At 39.0% G+C, this 22034-nt stretch overlaps 1 protein-coding gene and 1 long non-coding RNA gene across 2 annotated transcripts; one reads left to right on the top strand and one right to left on the bottom strand.

Annotated features, from left to right (window-relative positions):
• Positions 1–884: 884 nt before the first annotated feature.
• LOC146692365 (uncharacterized) lies at positions 885–3671 on the top strand. Its single transcript, XR_014915181.1, has 2 exons — positions 885–1454; positions 2443–3671. It is a non-coding gene; the product is annotated as an uncharacterized LOC146692365 (long non-coding RNA).
• On the bottom strand, positions 3391–20672 carry trim54 (tripartite motif containing 54). Its single transcript, XM_085432445.1, has 8 exons — positions 19910–20672; positions 18546–18724; positions 15548–15722; positions 12724–12819; positions 11712–11945; positions 6444–6466; positions 4749–4873; positions 3391–4560 (listed from the first exon to the last, which is right to left on the bottom strand). The coding sequence occupies exons 1-8, from the start codon at positions 20099–20101 to the stop codon at positions 4493–4495; spliced, it is 1092 nt and encodes a 363-aa protein (XP_085288571.1). The 5' UTR covers positions 20102–20672; the 3' UTR covers positions 3391–4492.
• Between the last annotated feature and the right edge of the window lie 1362 nt (positions 20673–22034).

Raw genomic sequence — 22034 nt, 5'->3', positions numbered from 1 at the left:
TCCACCTCTCCAGGCTTTCTTCAACCTGCTTTTTACTCTACACATCATAAAATCATCTGCAAACATCATCGTCCACTCCAGCCTGCCCTCAACTATCAAACTGTCCATCACCATCGTAAACAGGAAGGGGCTCTGAGTCAATCCGTAATGTAATCCTCACCTTCACCTTGAAGCCTGTCATCTGTCATTCCTACAGCACACCTCACCACTGTCCTCAGACATATCCTGCACCACCCTCAAATCCTTCTCTGTAACTTCAAAAATGCTAAAAAAAATAAAAAAAAAAGTGATAATAAAACAATAACTCTACTTGGAACTATAAACATCTTTGCATGGTCCAACAGCAATCCATTTGATAAATGTTGAGATATTTTGATCTAAACCAAAGTGGTGAATCAACCAACATTCCCACCCATGGAGCGAATGTCTTTAATCATCCTGGCTCTGAGGCTTTTTATGTTAAATTTGTGCGATTGTTGGACCAGTTTCAGCCACGGATTAATACACATTTGGTGTTCTAGTGGGTATTTCCGGCAGCATTGCTCATTGATGCCTTTTTAATAGCTTTTGGAATGCCACAGAAGAATTAGATCTCTCAGAATTGGGATGCACAAAGAGTATTTGTCTTTAGGAAAATCAATTCTTTGTTGGTTTTGTTTCATATTTACCAGTGACGATATAAATGATCATTCATTCTTTAACTAAAAGCAGCAGATAAAGCATCCCTGCTTATATCCTGCCATTTACATATTTAAAAACAGTTCGTTCCAGATATTAACAAAATCATCTATTGCTGTATTTCCAGGTTTAGGACATACAGACACACATTTGATCCCACTGACTTTAATCTCTACGTTATTTTCTCTTAAAATTTACCTAACATGTTAAAAGCTGTACTGCAGCTTTTGGAAAGATTTAATCCTGAAGAAAACACATGGAAAAGACTTTTTTCCCTTTCCCACCCACAGCACAGAACACAGTGCTAAATCCACTGGATGCATTTCCTGTGAGTTACACACACACAGATATATTTACACACAATGCATTGGCTTCTTCTGCTAAACAAAATGATGTGGGAGGCAAGATATGTGGCCAAGTCAGTCCTCCCTGCATCTGCTGCTGCAGGAGGAAACACAGAGGTACATAAATGTGTGATTTCATGTGGTCTTTTATGTCCGAGGATTATGGAAAACATCTATTTGCATCTCTGTGGGTTTTTTCCCTCCCTCAGGACTGCAGGGACCTCAAGTACAGAACAAGAGACAAATATCATGAGATCAGTGTCACCATCCCACGTCTGAACAATCACCAGTGACTCTCCAACTGCTCGGCCTCATGTTCCTGTACTCCACGCATACGCAGCACGGATGGAGGAGGACGCTGTTGTTGATTGCAGCCTTTTGACTGAATCAGCATAAACACACTGATGAGGGGAATCCTTCACGCTGCTTTACGTAAGTGGTCTTGTTAGAGATGTTTTCACACATCCTCTCTGTACAGCAACAAGAACCTCCACAAACAGCCTCTGACACATTTGCACTAATTCAGTCAGAAGCGATCAGACATGTTTTTCTTTTCTTTCCTTTTGCATTTGTAGAAATTTTCAGAGTTTCTGCACTTTTAACCTCAAACCACCAAGATTTCATACAGGAATTCTTTCTCACTGACTCTGTTTGTGCTAACTGCAACTTTACTGTTTCCTTCATCTACGGCAGGTATGAAACAATGTTTTTCTGTTCAGTAGTTATAGTTTTAATGCAAAAACTAGTTAATCTAATTTGTCACATTGGGCATTAAGTGTCTGCCACATTTAATTCTTCTAGTCTTGCTCCGTTTTTCATAGTTGTCTCCTTAATCTGGCCATTGCAAATTTACAGTCTGCCGCTGAAACCAACAATAAGCTTCTTTTAAACTCTGATAAAATTAAGGTCACCGCGTCACGTAAATTATTCAGCCTACAGTTCATATTCAAACGTTTTGATGTTATAAAACTGAAACTATTAACTGTTAGAAATATGTTTAGGATTCTGGTTGGATAGCAGACTCACAAAAAAAGGAACCAATCAGGTTTCCTTTCTGCTATGACGAAGATCGTTGTGAGATGAAGAGTGGACTTGATTTAAAACAAAGACACATAATGATTTTTAGCAGAGGTTTCTATATTAGACAATAACCTATAACAATTATACACTACCAGTCACAATTCTGGACACACCTCATTTAATGGTTTTTCTTTATTTTAATGACTATTTACATTGTACATTCTCACAGAAGACACCAAAACTATAAATGAGCACATATGGAATTGTGTAGTAAACAAAAATGTGGGAAATAACTCAAAATATGTTTTATATTTTTGATTCTGTAATTACTGCTTTGCACACTTTTGGCATTCTTTCAATAAGCTTCATGAGGTAATCACCTGAAATGGTTTTCCAACAGTCTTGGAGGAGTTCCCAGAGCTGCTGAGCACGTGTTGGCCCTTTTGCCTCTGTGGTCCATCTCATCCCAAACCATCTCGACTGGGTTTAGGTCAGGTGACCGTGGAGCCTAGGACATCTGACACAGCACTCCATCACTCCCCTTCTTGGTCAAACAGCCCTTACACAGCCTGGAGGTGTGTTTGGGGTCATTGTCCTGTTGAAAAATAAATGAGGGTCCACTAAACACAAACCAGATGGAATGGCATGTCACTGCAGGATGCTGTGGTAGCACACCACCTCCTCCATGCTTCACGGTGGGAACCTGTAGAGCAAGGCCAAGGGTTTGCAGCGCTGTCAAAGCCAAGAGTGACTACTTTGAGAAATCTAAAATGTAAGAGTTGGGGGAGGTAATCAATTTTTTCTTAATTAATTCGTAATTCTTCATAATTCCAAATATCTTGCTTCATGTAATTGATATATCTACAATCTAGAAAGTAGTAAAAACAAAGAAAAACCATCAAAAGAGAAGGCGTGTCCAAACTTTTGACTGGTAGTGAAGATTATAATAGTAATAATATCTTCAACAGTCAGTGCCTCTTGTCAGTTTCTGTAAAAGGTCAATACTTTTGGTCAGAATTGTGGATTCTGAATGTTATCAAAAAGCATCATGACCTGGGAATATTACCAGAACAACCCGAGTGTTGGTGTTGAGATGAGCTTTGAGATGATGTCATTTGTTTAATATGTGAACTTTGCCACCAAACATATTCACTGACAATGAAGCAACATGAGGAAAAAATGCAGTTACATTACTAATGTCCTTCTACAAGCAGGACCACCACTCGGCAGTGATCTTAACACGTCTGGAAAATTGAAGCATTTTCTAAAATAGTTTACATTTTATTGTTGAATACGATTTAAAAACTACATGTATGGGTTCAGCAGTCAAATCCAGTCAAATCAAAGATAAGAAACATGAAAACAGTTTAATGACTTTGCCACAAAATACAGATTTAAAACACTCCCTCTGATTTTAATTCAGGATTCTCTGCATAATGTCGGTCTCTTGAAATATCCATACTTCACCAATGCGCAAGTAATTTGCAAAAATCCGACAGCAAAACAAATGTGTTTCAGCACCTGAGACTAAAGCAGGGATGGGAACAATATTGAGATCCTCATCCCAATTTCAAAGCAAATTAGTCTGTGAGTGAAAAGCATGCTGGGTTAATCCTGCTTGTCCCACGACGCTGCTGCAAAAAGGAGATGCTTAATCTCAAGAGTTTCACTTCCTGATTAAAAAAGTTAAACCAAAAAGCATCAAAAATGAGCTTCCTCTGTTTTCACAGCCACCAGTAAACACGAGCATTAGTACAACTATGGTTTAAAATTCTCGTCATGGCATGTGTGAATATGGGTTTTCTTCTTTGTTTCTTTTTTATTTTATGCATATTTCTGTAAATATGGTGCAAAATGTCCAATTTTTGGCATTTTGCATCATAGGCTCACCTCTGGTAACATTTTCATGCCGTTTGTTGACTTTTTTGAGTAACTCCTGGTAACAAACAGACAAACCAATCACGTAGCCTCCTCAGCAGAAGTACAAACACCCCCTTTCTTTATCATACAATTATTACAATATATAAACATTGTTATAGCTTCTCTAGGGAACTTTTTTTTGTTTGTTTGTTTCAAACACATTCCCTATTTATTGTGGAAAGGTGTATAATGAACATTTGTCACATTTCCCAAATTTAGTATTAAATAAACTATTAAAATTGGTCCTTGGAGCTAAAACTCATAAATACATTCTGTCCTCTAATTGTGAAAATGTGATTATATTTCTGCAAACTTTGTTCTTCTACGACTGATGGGCAAGAACTAGAAGTGGAATAACTACTGTGAGGAATCTGACACTTTCGATACCAAAGTCGCACACACTCTCCAGCCTTGGCCAAACAAAACTCCAGTTTATCGATTGCAGAGGCTGTTCGGTCAGTATCTCTGACAACGTTTAAAAATCTCCACTGAAGTCAGTCAAAACTGATCAGCTTCTTTGCTCTTCGGTCTTAAAATCTGGAGCCAAAGTCCAAATCTTCCTCAACTTCTTCAAAATCTTCTTCATCAGCCGCCACACCTGAAACACACACAAACATGTTGAAGTCACCTCATATACCAGTAAGAGTGACGTCAGACTCAACTTATTTGTGCTGAAACTTCAGTGTGGTTTTTAATGTGCTCAGGTCAATGATTTTAGTCCGTGTGAGGATTTTGTTTTGTTTTCCAACTATTTAAAATGTGTATATAACCACGTTAACTACATACCGCAGCAGAAGCTGATGTTTCTCAGTGTGTCGGCGAGGTCATCGATATCGATGATGAAATGGCTCATGCTCTCATAACCGAGCTCTGGAAGCTCCAACTTCGAGGCTCTCGCCATCGCCGCCATTCTGTAAACAAACGCAGAGACTTCAGGTTAAAAGCTGTACTGCTTTTAACTTCATTAAAGCTGTACTGTACCGAAAATTTCAGCTGCAAAAGTTTGTTCCCCTTTAAAAAGAAATACAAAAACCTGAACTCTCATGTAAAGAGATGCATTGCATAAGACTAAACTGCTACGTCTGCAATAAAAGTGAAGCATTGTACTTTGTGTTAATTTATTTTCAAAAGCCAAACCCAATAAAACATTTAAAATGTCACCTTACTGTAAGCCTGAGTTTTAACATGGAAAATTGCAGAAAGCAAGAAAGTGAAAATCCCAGGTATCCCCGCGTGGCTGCTCGCTGACTGCAGCATTGTTTGGTGTTTTGATCTCGTGGCCCCAGCAGGGTCTTCTGCTCCACAAGTAATTAGTATGAAAGGGCCAAACATCTGACAGAGAGGGAACGACTGTTGGGGAAGGTTAAGACAGTACAAAATCTACATTGTATATATAAATCAATTAATTTTGTATCAATCACTATAAATAGATTTTTGAAGTGAGCTGTCTCTGTGTTCTGCTCATTTTTGCTCTTTTTATTGGTCGTTCTTGTTGTGCTTTGCAAAAGCAAACGCTTTTTCCAGGGGAGATGTCTTTGAGAAGCACGTGTACGCAAACATTTCAGCTACAAAAGTTTGTTTTCCTTTTTAAAAAAAAGGAGCATGTTCACCTCAAGCATGTGTGACAGACATGAAGCAGTGTGGAGAACTTTATGCCGCCTATAACATCGTTCAGCCTGGTGGTGGTTCAGTGATGTTTTGGGGAAGAATATCCATGGAGGGATGCACAGACCTCTACAGGCTAAGCAACGGCACTTGGGTATCGGGATGAAATCCTTGGACCCATTGTCAGACCCTACACTAGTGCAGTGGCAGAAGCATACAGTTGGTTCCTGGAGGATGATGGAAGTGACACTGTGCCCCATGTTGACCTAAACCCAATAGAACACATCTGGGACATGCATCAGTCCATCCAGTGGTGCCAGGATGCACCACAGACTGTCCAGGACCTCAACGATGCCCTGGTGCAGATCTAGGAGGAGATCCTCCAGGACACCATCCGTGGTCTCAATAGGTGCATGCCTTGACGCTGCTATGGAGGTATACAGGCATATGGGGGCTTACAAACTACCACCTTGAGTTTCTGCAATGGAATTTCGGCAACACTGACTTTTTTCACTTTGATTTTCAAGATGTCTTTGGATTCAGCCCTCTGTAGATTGATGAATTTTTACTCCTATCAAACAACGCGGCATCCTTTCATTCCTAACACATTACTCGGTCCATATCAGCGTGGATTGTTGAGCGATTTAATGTTGGAGGTCATATCAGTGAAATGATTGAACACCTTAAGGTTGGAAAGCTTTCCCAAACCTATGGAAATGTATTTGTGAGACACTTTTTACAGGACTCCATCTAGACTGAAGATGGCTGGGTTAAAAATTAAGGTTAGATCAACTTCTCAGAGTAAAAAGTAAAATATTTGACATGCAGGATGGAAAGGTCACATTCACAATCAGAGCTTCATCCACGAGCACTTACTTTTCCAGTATGGCTTCAGCGCTCTGGTATTGGAGAAAAGTAGAAAAGAGGAAAGAGAAAGTTAATTACATTGTGCTTCAGTCATCTCTGCCAACAACATCTGTCACAAGTATTTGTCATAGACGTCACCGTGCTAAATGAAAACATGGATTTTTTTAACACTGACAGCTGCCAGAATGGCCTGATGGTGTTTACTACCTGCTTCCACTTGCTCTATCTTCTTTAACACCTGTTCTGGCATAAAACAGCGACACCTGAGGCTCAGACTTTCTCTCTCCTACAAACGCACCGGCAGACAAACACATTTTCCTCCGTGGAGACGCAGTGACGCAGACATCAGCAGTAAAGATGCCGAATTTAGTAACAACCTAAAATCGGGTCAGGGACACGTGGGTCATCCAACTGTCGGCTCTCAGGTTTTATGAACTTATTTCAGGTTTTCATCAGTCCTCAAAGTGTGCCATAAAACCTTTTCTCTATAGAAGAGCCTGAATATCTGTAGTGATAATAATACTTGGAGCTTATGAAAACACATTTATGTCAGTCCATCTACATTTTACAACATCGTATTTAATCATGTGTGCTCTGTCCAAAGTGAAAGGCGTGAATATGATCTTTATTACTGACTTTTTTCAGGTGGTAAAAACTGATTCAGGCAGCCAACTGAGAAAGTTGTAGCTGGATTAATTCTGACACAATCTGCATAAATCTAGATGAGTGGAACTGATGTGTTGTAATGGTAAAATATTCACAAACAGGCAAAGTAGCCTGTTCTTTTAGTCCAGCTGAAAACACCATCGTTGAAATTTTAGGGCTTCTGTTTGGTTTGAAATACTCATTTGACCACTGCCCCTTGGCTGGGTTCTTGAAAAATGCCAACCTGTTGTGCTTTTACCCGTTCTGCCAGAATTATTCATCATGGATGGGATGTTTCTGTCGTCTATCTGGATCTAGATAAGGGACAGACCTCCCTCTCTCTGGCTATGTCCATCAGCTCTTCTGGGAGGGAAACCATAGTATTCCCAAGCAAGCTGAGACAATCTCTCCAGTGTGTTATGGGTCTGCCCCAGGGTCTTCCTCCAGGACTTGCTCAAAACACCTTATTTAGGAGGCATCAACGAGGCGTACTATCAGATTTTTAAACCACATCATCAGGTTATTTCTGATGTAACGAGTAGCATCTCCAGCCTGAGCTACTTACGCTATATTTAAGAGGTACGAACCTCCCACTGAGTTCTCACCTCTTAAAGATGAGGTCAACTGACTACATGAATACACTGAATGAACCAGGATTTCCATGATTGGATTATCTCTTCCCTGATGGCATGGCTGTATTTCAAGATGATTCCAGAATTCATTTGGCTCAGATTTTAAAAGGATGATTCGGGGTGCATGAGGCATCATTCTCACATATGGACCATTAAGAATCTTTGGCACATGTTGGAGAAGACTTTACGCATCATCAGTACAAGATGTTGGTTAAAAATTAACACCACTGTGGACGGAAAATGAAAAACGCTGTAACCATGCCTTAATATATCGAAACAATACCTTGGTGACTGCGAGCTGTCATCAAAGCTAAAGTTGATCCAAAAAATGCTAAAGTGTGACTTTTTGGTTGGCCGGGCAGGGACACAGTGCATCAGGAAGCACATCCAATGTTAACATCTGCAAAACCCAAATATGGAGCTAGCTTAAAGTGTATATTATTTATTGTGTACGTATACTGTTATAATAATGAATGATCATATTGAACATACTAAAGTTTCAAATAACGAGGTAACTGTATGTAAGCGTTGGCTTCAGACTACTCTAAAAACCCACTTTCAGACAGTTTTATTTGTACTCCTGGCTCTGTATGATGTCACTGAGAGAGGATACTCGTAATGTGGTCACACAGTTACCCCACTCACCCGCTGTTCAAACCGTCAGTTTACGAGGGACAGCCAATCTGAAGAAAGTTGGCTTGAACCGAGAGAAGTGGCTGCTCTACATATAGTTAAGGGTATGTTACCCTTACAGTACCTGTTAGACGTCTAGACATATTTCTGATTATTTCATAAGCAAAGATGTGTTTAATCCTTGAGTTACTAACATAAAATCCACTAAAAGAATAGTTTGTGGTGGACCACTAGAGGGCTCCACTCACACCCAGTGTATAGGAAGTGTGTTCCTGTGTTTTTGCTTCTTTTTTTTTTGGTTATAAGAAAAACTGATTGAAAAGAATGTTCCATCACCAGTATTTTCATTTCATTTCTATTGTTGAAAACCCAAAATTGAAAAAGTTGACAAATTTCAGTTGTACCTGTTTATTCTGACCATGAAAAGAAGACTGCATTGAACACTGTGGGTAAAATGGCTCCTTCCATACAGAAGGTAATACTTATTTAACAGGTAAGACCCAGTCTGCAAAAAGTGCATCAATTGAAATATCCTCAGATCATGTTTTAGAACGAGGACGAACTGAGTGTTTGCATGCAATGCCAGTATAAATAAAAAAGTCACACTTTTTTATCTAAAGTGTGACTCATGTATAGCTCTAGGTCATTGTTGATGTTCTTCAGCTGTTGTTGTTAAATTTGGTCCACTTACACAAGGGCACGTCACGAAGGATGACAAGTTCAAAGATGCTTCGTGAGTAATTTTGAGATTCCTCAACATGAGTTAAACTCGTCTCCTGCGGTGACTCCATGGTGTTTATTTTCATTATCACCATCACACCGTGCTGCTGCTCCGTCAGCCCGGTTCTTATTAATTTGAGCTACAGCTGAAGTAGTAATTTTTAAGAACACCTACAGATACACAGTGATTAAAACAGCAGGAAAACAAATCAGTTAATTTAATTTATTCTTGCTGAGCATCCCCGTGCTCAGGCCGAGCTAGTTATTGTGTGTTTTCTACATAATTAAGTGTGTTTTAAAAGTCCATACATTGAATATGGAATACATCAAAATGTATGAGCGTGTGATTGATTGGTGGATCAATGCAGTGTACTTGAGGGGCTGACCTGCTTCTCATTATCTCTACACGAGTGTGAATTAATCACGGGAGCGTCAGACGTGATGTTTGCCTTTAAGCTATTCAGGACCGGAGGAGACTCATGTGTCCTTGGGGGTGTTGTTGAAGCAGAGCGCCCGATGGAGAGGCGTCCCGCTGGGCTCGCTCCTCCACTTTCCCTCCTCGCCCTGCGGCTGTATACATAAAGCTCTTGATCATCAGTGAGCATGGATTATCCTGTCTAATGAGAGCTGAGCCTGGGAAAATATCGATGAGTAGAGGGAAAGCGGAGGAGCACGTGAAGAGTGCGGTGAGACTGTTAAATAAATAACAAAATAAACTGTTGATTTAAACATCCGTCTGTGGTGCTGTTGTGTCATCGGTTGCTTTAACATAATTAAAAGAGGGCCAGGTGTCATCGAGCAGCGAGTTATTTAAGGAAGCCTGGAGGCTGATGTGGAAAAATGAATTAAGCTGTCAGCTAAAAACAGGAATTAGAATTTAAATATAAAAATAAAACGTTTATATTCAGTCTTTCTTGATGGTAAATAACACGCTGACCATCTTTCAGGCATACTTTAGCACATTATGCAGTGAGTTTTTGAGTTTTTTTTTCCCATTTCCGGTAATTATGTGTTCTTGTATTTACTGTAATTATGTGAACAAATCCGAGAAACGTATTTAAAGAAAAGGCATTAAAAGGGCAGCCGAGTGGTTGGAAAACAAATGACCAGTAATTACCTGTTGGCTAAATTTAAAGGCTTTAATGATGGGCTAAAAGTAATAAAGGGTTTGCTGGTGCTAATCAATAAAATAGATGTTTGAAATAGATCTCTGAAGTAGCAGATAACATGTTGACTTAGCTATAAATATTGGATGAATCGTCAATATAAATAGATTAGGATGGAAAAGCTCAAAGTAATTAACGAACACTTCAGGTAGTTAGACACAGACATCTGAAAGTGATAAACAGCAAAGAGTAATGATAGTGGGGTTGCTGGTAATGGAACAGCTAAAAAAATAATGGTTTAAAAAGAAGCTAAATGTAGTACAGGTTTGACTCTAAATGGGACAAAAAAAATTGCAGTAATGATTTTAGTACATTAAAATTGGAGTGTATAAATTTATAGTAAAAATTTAGTAAATTGTAAAAATTTTCATCATGAACTAGATACCAGCATAGCGTGCAAACTGGACCAGCAGCCAACCTTCATGGAGAGGCATTCGACTCAATCCACTTTGCTATTCTCAAAAAAGTAATTAAATAAATGCAATACATATTTACAAGCATATACGTATAGCGCGCTAGTATAATCATAGAGAAATGTATCCAAAACCAAAGGCAATGGAGGCAAGTGAACTCACCACACACTAGAACAACACATTTCTAATTGTTTTGCAAATTTTCAAGGAGCATAAAGCTTTAAAACTAGTCTGACAAGCCGATAAATGACCTTTTATTTAATTTCAAAGAGACACTTTGCACACAAATCTGACCAGCACAAGCCCGTCCACTCAGTGTCCTCCTCCCTCATGTTGGTTACCACGATCGCTACAGAAGCACTCAACTTTTGCAAACCCAATATTGGTGTTTTAAGTTTTCCATTACCAAACTGTTTTAATGCACGTTATAATTGAAGTGAAGAAGTACAGCGACTTATAGAGTGGGCCTGGACCCCGGAGGTCTGTCCACTGCTGGTCCCTTTTCCAGCAGAAATCTTTGGCCCACCTAATAATATTCAATAAAAGAAAATACAATAACGAATCAATGAATCAATCTCTTGCTGGAAGACTTAGAAGTGTAAAAATTGGAGGCAGAAATTTCTGGACTCTCGTTTGTATTTTGCACCAGGAAGTGTGACGTTACAAGGCCCTTAGAATGGATTGCATAATGAGGCTTATTGTGTGAGCTGTTCATTTCATCTGAGCCAGAGGTTTGAATCATGGTTAGGTTTACAGTCCTCCTACTGAAAAGAGGAACAATAACCACGTCCTGTGGAAAGATACAGAAGCAATGGGAAAGACGAGGAGCCGTGCTGATGCCTTACTTTGATTTACAACAGAAATATTTCTTTGTAAAGATGCAGAAATTTGATTTTAGGATGTTCACCTTATGTTTCAAAGATGTACATATCTTTAAATGTGAATGTTTAGACACACACCTCACATTTGCAAAATTAGGAGGTGTACTGTGAGAAACACTGTAGAGTCATATTTGATCAAGTCTGGAAACACAAGGAATCTTTTTGTGAAACTGCAGTTTTTTCCCACCTGTATAAACAGAGGCATGTGTGGCTCCTCCATGGACTGTATGCCCGACTCCACCAGCGTGACGCCCACCTCCAGGTGATCGCTGTGCTGACGGATGAGCGACTGAACATGTTTGAGCTTTTCATCCTGTTCTTTGGTGATGAGACCCACCAGCTCCTGCTTCCGCTCCTCCAAGATGGCCACCAAACGTTCAAAGTGGCCGCTCAGGTGTTCTCTCTGCCGCTGGCCGTTTTCCTAAAGAATGATGGCGTGACAGTGTTAGTCATTTTCTAACTAACATGTCAGATATCTAATATTATTCATCAGTCCCACTTAAACTTCACCATCATTGTTTCCAGTACTAATTATTAAACATGGATGAAGCCACCACGACATCACCCAAACCAGTGTGTCTTTCCTTTAAGATGCAAAAACTAAATCACAGAAACCACAACACAGCTAGTCTGTGTGCTCTTACACCTAGCCTCAGTCACAGCAACTTTTTTGTAACTGAGAAATCAATTTCAGTTTATTGCTGAAATTAATGTTATCACACCACATTTTGCATTAGCTAAGTTTGATCCAGGATAGACTGATTTCATCTACTGATTACTGTTTGTCTCTTTAAGGAAATAATTATCCTTAACAAAATTAAATTATGTTTTTTAAGGCAGTACAGACTAACAATGAGGGTGATGTGGTGATGATCTCTCTTCAGTAACTGATTCAAGTTGTTTTATGTTAATTTCATTCATATAACTTTCATTGTCTTGTAACTTGTATTTTTTGCGTATTTCTAATAAATTAGTTTTTCCTCATAAATGTATAATTTCTTTCTTACATTTAACAGTTTTTCTTCTCACAAATTTATGAGTTTAATCCCAAAACGTTCAAGTTTTTATTCTCAGTATTTGACACTAACTCAGCCCTTTCATTGTGTTTTCTTCAGCGACCCTTATATACTCGTACAGCTAAAGCGGCTGGATTTAGACATGAAATTGCATCCTTTGCGCCTCATGTGTTCATGTCTAACCTCTATGGTGTGGCAGATTGCTTCCATCTGAGAGATGACTGCCTGGACGTTGTCATTACTGGCCACCAAGATCGCAATGCCGTCACTCAGCTCCGTCTGCAAACATTCAGAGCATCACTGACATCAGTTAATACGGAAACTTAAAGTTAACATGGAAAAAAAAATTACAAAAACAAACCTAATGTGTTTGAAATCGTCAGCTTTGATAACATCATATCCGTCAACAACGAAATAAGCTGTCAGGAAAATGTCTGCTATTTCTTACCAGTGAATAAACAAATAAATGTCATCCAGCCCAAGTCCAAGAAGAGCTATTCAAGACATATTCAAATTTCAAGACACTAGAACAATTATAAATTATTTTATTTCCTTTCAGTTAGACTATTGCAATCATCTTTTAACACCTACCAACTAAAAATGAATCAACAAGTGTTAAATTCATCATAATGCAGAAAAAGTGAGCCCATTACCCAGATTTTAATGACTCAACATGCGTTTCAGGAGGGATTTTTAAGCTTTATCTAATGTTTGCTCTTGAGGCTCCTCAGATATGGAGCGATCTACCAGAGCAGATCTTTAAAATGAATTTTTAAATGTTTCCCTACATATTTTCTAAATATTTGACATTATATTTTAGTACATCCTACCAAAGCTGCAATGATCTTACACAGTGGTGAGGCGTTTATTGCTACTAAACTTACAAACATTGGCAATCACCTCAAAGGTCTTCACCCAAACTCTGCTTAATGTCAAGGTCACATTTTTTCCATTCTCAGTGAATTTTAATTCTCACGATACAGCGAGTGACGAGAAAACATCATGTTCTTTCTGTACTTCACACTTTACAGTAACCTGTGAATTATGACGAGCCATGAGCCAGATGAGCTACTGCGTCACTGTTATTCTGGTATTCTTAACTGAGAGGCACTCTGTTGTATTCATGGTGACATTATAAGCTGATAAAATGCTGTCGGAGCCCCAGTTATATTTTATAAAATAAAAATTTCAGCATTTTTTCCTGCCTCTATGATTATATGTTAAAGTAAAACACTTCAGTACCGCTATTTTTCTTAAATACAATGTTGTTGTTGTTTTTTTAAATGTTATTCATATTTAACAGTCTGTGTGTGATTTGTGTTTTGGAAAAATGCACTTTTGTTCAGATATGGTTGGTTTCAATCCTTTAATTCTGATCAGAGGTCCGTGATTACTTTGAGCTTTTCACTATTTTCCTTGTTTGTTTTTTATATTTAAACTACTTCTCTTTGGACTGCAAAGACGGTTTCAACTTTTGCTTTCGGACAGACACAAACTAGAAATAAATTCCACCTTCAAGAAAATCTGACAGTCGACTGCTAAGTGTCTTATCATTCTCGCAGATGCTGACTTTAACTCAAACCTCTCTCATAGTAATCGCAGGATTGCTCCGCAGGACGAGTACTTTCTCATTAGTAACCGCCGCCACCAGCAAGCACAACAACAACATGAGTCATCAACATGCATCTGTTTAGAATATCTTATGACATCATGCATATTTTTATAGCCACTTTACAGTTAGAGTGCGATTTGATGAGCTGCTCGTGTAACAAACACTCTCGCTTCTGTGCCGGCCAAATGAGATCACCAAACTTTTTTGTTTTTCAGATTGCACAAAGATGGGGAATCAACAACTTTCAGGAGCCTCATCTAAATTTCAGATGAGTGAATCAGATGCAGAGTGAGAGATGGAGAGGCCGGCACTGAAATGTCAACAAAGCCAACTGCTCGATAACATGCCGGACGCTGCTGCTGCCATCTGCATGACAAAACTGCTGCACTTTGTCTTTGTGTGACTTTGTGTGTTGAAAAACAGAAGTTGCACTTTTAATCTGTGCACAGAGCAATGCCACTGATGTTTAGATGGACAGATGATCATGTACATGTACTGAAGCCTTGATTTTAGTGGTTATATGTATCCTGTTCGTGTGCTCTGGGTATTCGATCAGTCAGCTCTTGGTCTCGTTTTAGCTGCATCATAAACACAAAGTCATGTATAATGTAAGGTCTTAAGTTTGATCAGAATAATCAAAATTGAGGTTAAAAAATGTCTTAAATTTTCACATCCTAACAGTTGCTGTGTTTCTCTTTTTAGTCATGAATTGGTTTCCACAGTGGGAGCTGGTGTGCATTTTGCCGAGGAGGAAGAGGAAAAATGTAAAAATAGAAATAAGATAAAAAATGCTGGAAGATAAAGGTCATCGTAAGAACACACCTACCTGTATTTTTCATGGTAGAAACTATTTTACCAACTCTGTGGTGATTTGACCTTTAAACAAGCTCAAGCTCTCGGAGCAGGGCTCTCTGCAAATAAGCTGAAAATAAACTTAAGGTAAAAGAAGTTGATGTGAGGGTGGAAATGTGAATTGACTGAGCTCATTTAAAGTATGAGATGGAAATAAGGGGTGAGAATCACAAATGAACCCTGGGAAAACAAAGATGGGGCATTTATATCAGCAAGCAGTGTTTTATTTTGAAAGCTGACTGGATTATCTGTGATCTTCACATGTTTAACTTCATATTTAGATGTGCTATGAGCGAGTTTAAAGTGGATCTATTCAAACTGTTTGAACAGTATTTTTCCTACTCTTTGCGCTATAATGTAATTTTTCATGATATTTATAATATATGAGCATCATCCACCTGTTGTTTAAACCTTCTGATTGCAAGGGTCGGCTAGTTAGAATAAAGACTGGTTAAAAGGAGAGGTAGGAGAGCGAAAACAACTTGGTTTAGTCAAGCGTGAAGTGGCGCGAAGTAGAAACTGTATGCTGTAACCGTCCTTCACCTTCTGTCTCATGTAGACGGTGCCGAGCGGAGCCACGTCACAGTCTCTGTGCTGTCCGAACACTTTGCACATGGAGCAGGTCGGCGTCTGGCAGGACAAACAGTAGATGTTGATCTTCTCGTCTTCATGTTCTTCACACATGAGCTGCTGCTGCTCTGGCTTCATGCTAACAAGTCTGCAAGATACAAAAAAAATATCACGTTTAATGTAAAGATTGCTCCAGGGAAATTTGGATGTGGACATAAAAGCCTGGTAGGTTTATATAACAGGTTTCTGTCAATATCACACCCATTTGTAGTAAGTTTTAATATTTACCTTAACATATTAGCAGTGAAAAAAGTATATTTTAAGTCAATCTTTAACTTAAAGCAGCCTGTAATTAAAATGTCTTAAACTCCATTACAGTAAATCTAAATAAGGTTGTAAGAAATTAAATTTAACATCCCACCCCTGCAGATAGCCTGCAGCAGCCTACAGCTACAAAGGCAGTTGCACAGTAAATCACATAGAAAGTTCAGATGAAAACCAGTGTTTCACTTACAAAATAATCCAAAAGTAGCTCTTTTTTATAAGCTGTTAGCCATCATTTTAATACCCTTAAAATGTGACTAAAAGGAAACTTGGCTCATTTTTAATCTCATTCCCATGCATAGCATGCACAAGACTTGGCATCATTGTCTGTATTGTTGAAGCAGCTTAGTTTACTTCTGTTATCACTGACGTACTTTGACGTCAGTGGATGATGGAAGAACTGCATAAAGATTTTGCCAGAGGTGGCAGCTGTCCCTTTGCCACCTGCAAATCAGGAATGTCACTGCTCACTTACAGCTCAGCTGGTTTCCTTTATTATAGCTTTAATATATACAAGAATAGTGTATGCATTTAAAGGTCATTATCATTGCTGTCTCCTTTATTTTTGCGCGTGTGATTTGACATCATTCTCCTCCCAGATTGATCACTGCCAGACATTTCACTTAAAAAAAAGAAGCTGACTCGGACATGGATAACTCTGGTGCCACGTAGCTTCCGAGAAACAACAGCTAAATTTAATGAAACAAACTGTCCTTTGTACTCTGACGCAGGCATCTCTGACAGAAACGATGATTAAGTTATGATAATATTTTTCGCATGTGAAAAAATGATGAGAAAACCACAAGTTACAAAAGATTTGTTTACATCCGTGTGAACAATCACATCTATTTTAACCCACACGGATAAAGAGGGGACTCCTGTCCTACTGTCGCTCTTCTTTTTTATCACTGACTCACTCAGCTTCTATTCTGAGAGGCATATTTACACTGAGGACGATCTGTTGTGGTAAGTGTGGAGAGCAGATGTACTAAAGAGCCTTCTGCTTGAAACGCTTTACTTTTTATACGAAGTGGATGCATGTGGAAACAACTGTCATACTGTCATTTCTACAGTGCTCGGGTATTGGTTATACTCAGGTGGAACAGTTACTGTGTCAGGTTCCACATGAGTCAAGCTGGGGAAATATTTGATAACTGATTCTGGTTGATACACTTATTAAAAACGACTCTACTTTTAGACCTTGTTCAGAATTTGTGTTTCTTCAGCCAAAATCTAAATATTAAACATCTTTCTGTTTACCTATTATTAAAAATCAAACGTGTTACCTGCAACAATCTGTAATAATCTGTAACTACAGCGAAAGCATCAGGCGTTTCTCGTTACTCTTCATATCTCCAACATCTTTCCTTGTGCACACAACACATCATTCTCCTGTGATCATCAACCTGTGCATCAAAATGTATTAATATAGCAATAAAGAAAATACAATAAAATATAAAACCAACACGTGTCTCAAGACACGTGTTGGCTAACATATTTTAGTCTGTACTTCAAAACTGAGTGACTTGTGCTTGATTTTGTCTTTAAATATGTCTCTGGAAATAAAGGAGACAAATAACCCAAAAATGAACGCTACAATGTTGTTGTTTATTTGATTATGATTATGTTGATTATGTAAGCACACACGGCTTTGTCGTTACTGCTAAATATACTTTATATCAGCCACAATGAACAAGAACACAACATACAGTATATGCATACATCACTTCTGCTCTGCTGACAAACATGCAAACCCAGAAACCTGCTGTAATAAAATACGATGCTGCACTCTGCAGGCAGTCACTCATTACTACAGCTAAGTGCACACTCAATACACATGTTAGTGTTTTTAAATGATGAACGAAGAATTTCAAGATTTACAATCAGCATAATGTTTAATTTAATGATTCTTCTGATTACTTAGATTTGTATTAATCTCATTACATAATTATAATGTAATATAAAATAAATTAGTTGGATGAACTTGCCCTGATTAACTTTTGTGAGTTACCTGGATTGGATGTGGCAGTTAGTAGTGAATCAGGATTGGTTTGATGAGATAAATGTTTCTGAGGAAGGTGAGTCCCATAGTAACAACAAGAAATAAAAACAGGTTGTCTTGGGTGTCCAATGGTACAATTACTTGATTTTGGTTTAATACAACTAACAAATATTATTGGGAAAGTGCATTCAAAGACTGAACAAGCTGTTTCAGATTCTCTCCCTTCAAAACAACCCTCTCCTGATTGGCCAGCTTTTGCAAATAGAAGGTTGACTAGTAGGTGGGTGGGGCTTCTGTAATTCCAGCCACTGAGTCTGGGCCTGAGATGAGCGCATTATTAGTACCCTCTCATTGACGTCATACAGAAGCAAGAGTAGAAAAAACTGTCTCAAACTGAGTATTTTATCTCCACCACACCATTGTATCTGGTATTTGCAAAACAAAAGAACAATTCTGCTTAGACTTTATTAAGAGGCACAGCTTCACCAGAGCAATCCTGTGGCTGTATTGAGGCATCACTACAATGCTAGTGTGCCCCTGAAGACCCTCAAATATGTACATGTGATGACTTAAAAAGTTCACTAAAAGAAACATTTGCCTGGGTTACTACCCCTTCTTTCAACCCTCCCTCGGTGGGTCATTCACCTGGAGGACTCCTGCTGTCTATAGATGTCGATAATGTTCTCCACCAGCAGGTTCCTCTGGAGGCCATAGACTCCATGGCGGTCCAGCACCACCTCATGGCGGCACGATGGACAGCGAAAGCGACCGCCACTGGCCGTCGCACTGGAGGAACCGCGGGAATGCCACAGAGGATTAGCTGACTGGATTTAAGAGGGGAAAAGAAACAAACTGCTTCAGACTGCTTTCTGGTGCATTTCTGTTTGGTTGCACATATGAACCCAGTATCAGTGTAGAGAGAGGAAGACTCTGCTTTGGCTTATATTAAACTTATATTAAACATTTATAGCCAGATGGCAATAAATGTGACCCACATCTGCAGTTTTCCACAGGCCACATTTGGCCTTGACAGTGCTGACTCACCCTGAGTCAGCACTGTCAGTCAAGGCCTCAGCTCAGCCACAGATCCACTTTCCATGAGCCAGATGTTAGGTGTGTTGTGACATCTGGCCATTTAACTGCAATGTTTGTGCCCCTAAATTACATTAAAATATGATCAAATCAAATCAAATCAAAATTTATCTATATAGCACATATTAAAACAACAGTGTTGACCATAGTGCTTCACAGTCAGTAAAAACATGAGACAATTAAAACAAACAATAATACAGGACAACAAACAATAGGTAACAACACAATAAGCTAGAACAGCCAACTAGTTAGAATCAAAGGCTAAAGTAAAAAGATAAGTTTTAAGACGTGATTTAAAAGACTGGAGAGACACAGCAGTACGAATATGAACAGGGAGGTTATTCCAGAGTCTGGGTGCCACGGTTGCAAAGGCCCGGTCACCCGAGACCTAGGTTGTGCTAGGAGCCTGTGATTGGACGATCTAAGTGCTCTGATGGGATTGTATAAGTGGAGTAGTTCAGAGAGATAGCTGGGCGTTAAATTATTCAGAATTTTAAAAGTGAATAAAAAAAAGAATTTTAAAATCTATACGATATTTAACAGGGAGCCAATGTAGTTTGGCTAAAATTGGGGTTATGTGTTCATAGATTCTCGTACCTGATGTAAAGAAACAGCTAGAAGAAAGAAATATTTTTACATTAGAAAAAGCCTGAGTTTAGGTTGCTGTTGGTGTTGATTAATGACTAAATCTGATTTCTAAATTTCAAAAGCGTATTTAATATACAGATACTATCTGCTAACATGGAAGTGGACTAGAACAAAATAAATAGTGTCTGTTTGGGTTTTCACTCCATCACATTGTAGCGTGAATCTAAGCTCACTGCAGACTCTGAGGATGAGTGTAGATAAAGGGGAACGCCATCTAAAACCTTTAAAACTAACCCAGAAGGTCGTCTCCTGTTTTCTTTTAGTCTCACCTGGAAGATGTCATTGGCACACTTGCGGCAGAGGTTGTGCTGACAGGGCAGGATGACCACAGGTTTGGAGAACATCTCCAGGCAGACGGGGCAGATCAGCTGCTTTTCCAGATTCTCCATGGTTGCTCCGCTTCCAGCACCGGGCCCAGAGCTGCCTGCTGTCGGGTGCTTAAAGCTGAGAGCAAAGCTCATCACCTCCAGTGGTGAGGAAGATGTCAAAGACGTCAGGAAGTTCCGCCCTTCTACTCTCAAATGGCTGTAAAGTTAGTTGCTTTTAGTATTTTCCACTTAGCTGTTGCGCCATTTCTAACCCCAGTTGTCCAACACTTTATGCCACAGCCAGCTTGCCTGAAGCCCATGTAAAGACCCTCCCACACACCTCAGGCCCACAGCAGCCAGCCTGTCCCTCTGTTGGTATTTTTAGCTCCTCAGTTTGTTCTGGCTTGGGTTACTGTCTAAACTGCGTTCCTGAAAGTCTGGGAGTGGCAGGGGATCACAGCAGGGTTCGGTATCTGGGTTCAAATTATTCTATTTTTATGAAGTCTGATACTTCAGAGGGGATCCTGGTGACATAATGCAACCTGTGACAGCAAAGTTTCAGGTGATTAGCATGCTGGCATAAACAGCTTGAAGCATTACTCAACTTAGATGTCTGTTTGTTCCTGCAGAACACGCTGAGTATGCAACATCTCTGTTCATCCAACTTTCTGAGTAATCTCACCAGGAGATTAGTCAGAAAGTCGGAGTATTTGTTGTGCTGTATTTTTCCAACAAGCCTCCTTCTTATTTGGAGCAAAGCAAAGTGTGAAAATATCATTTAATCAAAGATATTTAATATCGAAACCACTAAAAACAAACAAGCAAAGCTTTGCTAAATAATGAGCTGGGTACAAGTCAACACAATAAAGCATTTTTTCCCCCCACGGCTGATTTATGTTTCTTGACGACATTCAATTCAGTAAGAACTTTTTTTTTTTTTTTTTTTTTTAAATGTACCAAAATGGTTCAAATTTTAAAAGAAATTCTAATAAAGTTAAAATTTTAGTTTGGTTCTTAACTTAATGTTCATTTTCCACTCTACTAAATATATAAATGTGAGGTGTGCAACTGAGTCTTCAAGCAGGAAGGCAGAAGAAGAAAAAAACAAAGTCCGTCAGTAACCAGATCCTAATAATAAGCTGAACAGAATCACTGGCCAAGCGTCTCTCCAAACAAACAACGGCTCACAGGACATTTAAACTCTATAAATACAGAAATATCAGTCAGAGACTAGATAACCGACTCAAGAACGCCATCTACTGTTTACCCTCAGCACCCTCAGCCTCAGGAGAAAGCATTTATTGAATATCTGTGTCAAATGTGCAAGAAAACCTCAGATTATATCACATTTATACAGGAGCTTGGACATCAAAGCAGGGACGTGACTACAACTGAGGAATTTCTTTTTGGGGCTTAAACTTAACAGACTATGACTGATTACTACTACAACTACATCATGTTATGGACCACTCAAGTCATTTTAACTAATGTGAGGGCAAAATGTGATCAGAAAAATCAAGTAATGTGTTGTGAATATTAATATTAAACACTAAAGACGTGAAGTTTATTAATGCAGTCATGTTAAAGAGCAGAGGTAAGATGACTACTGGCCTAAAATTAAGAATAGTAAAGTCTATAAATGTATGAAGCAGTCTGAATCTGTATTTATTTCACTGTATACTATCTGCACATTGAGGCGGGACATTGTGTATGTTCTTTTTGTCACTGTCTGACACTGTAACTATGAATTAACTGTTTTACAATCACTTTTATGCTTTCATGCTCTGACCTGGTAAACTATCATTGATTACTCATGCAGAATCTAAGCCTGATCTCGTTCACAATGTGACCCAGAGACCCCTTTGTGGCCTTCAACCTGTCAGCATACAGCAGTGAGGTCTGTTCCCAGGGACAGACAAAAAATAACAAACAAAAAAAAACAAAAACCCTGAAGTACTTGCTAATCAACAGAATGGAGTCGGCAGAACTAAGCTGCTAATGGGCTAACGGGACTATTAATAGTCTGGAGTGGAGGGCTGCTGCAGTGAGCCAAACATACAAACACAGGGATTAAAGCTGAAGACCT

This window comes from Copadichromis virginalis, linkage group LG15 (genome assembly GCF_057382275.1).
Source record: "Copadichromis virginalis isolate Kocher_CV1m ecotype Utaka linkage group LG15, C_Virginalis_male_GT1.1, whole genome shotgun sequence".
Classification (NCBI taxonomy): Eukaryota; Metazoa; Chordata; class Actinopteri; order Cichliformes; family Cichlidae; genus Copadichromis; species Copadichromis virginalis.
The sequence above is the reverse complement of the archived record's forward strand: the minus strand, read 5'-3'. Positions and strand labels throughout refer to the sequence as shown.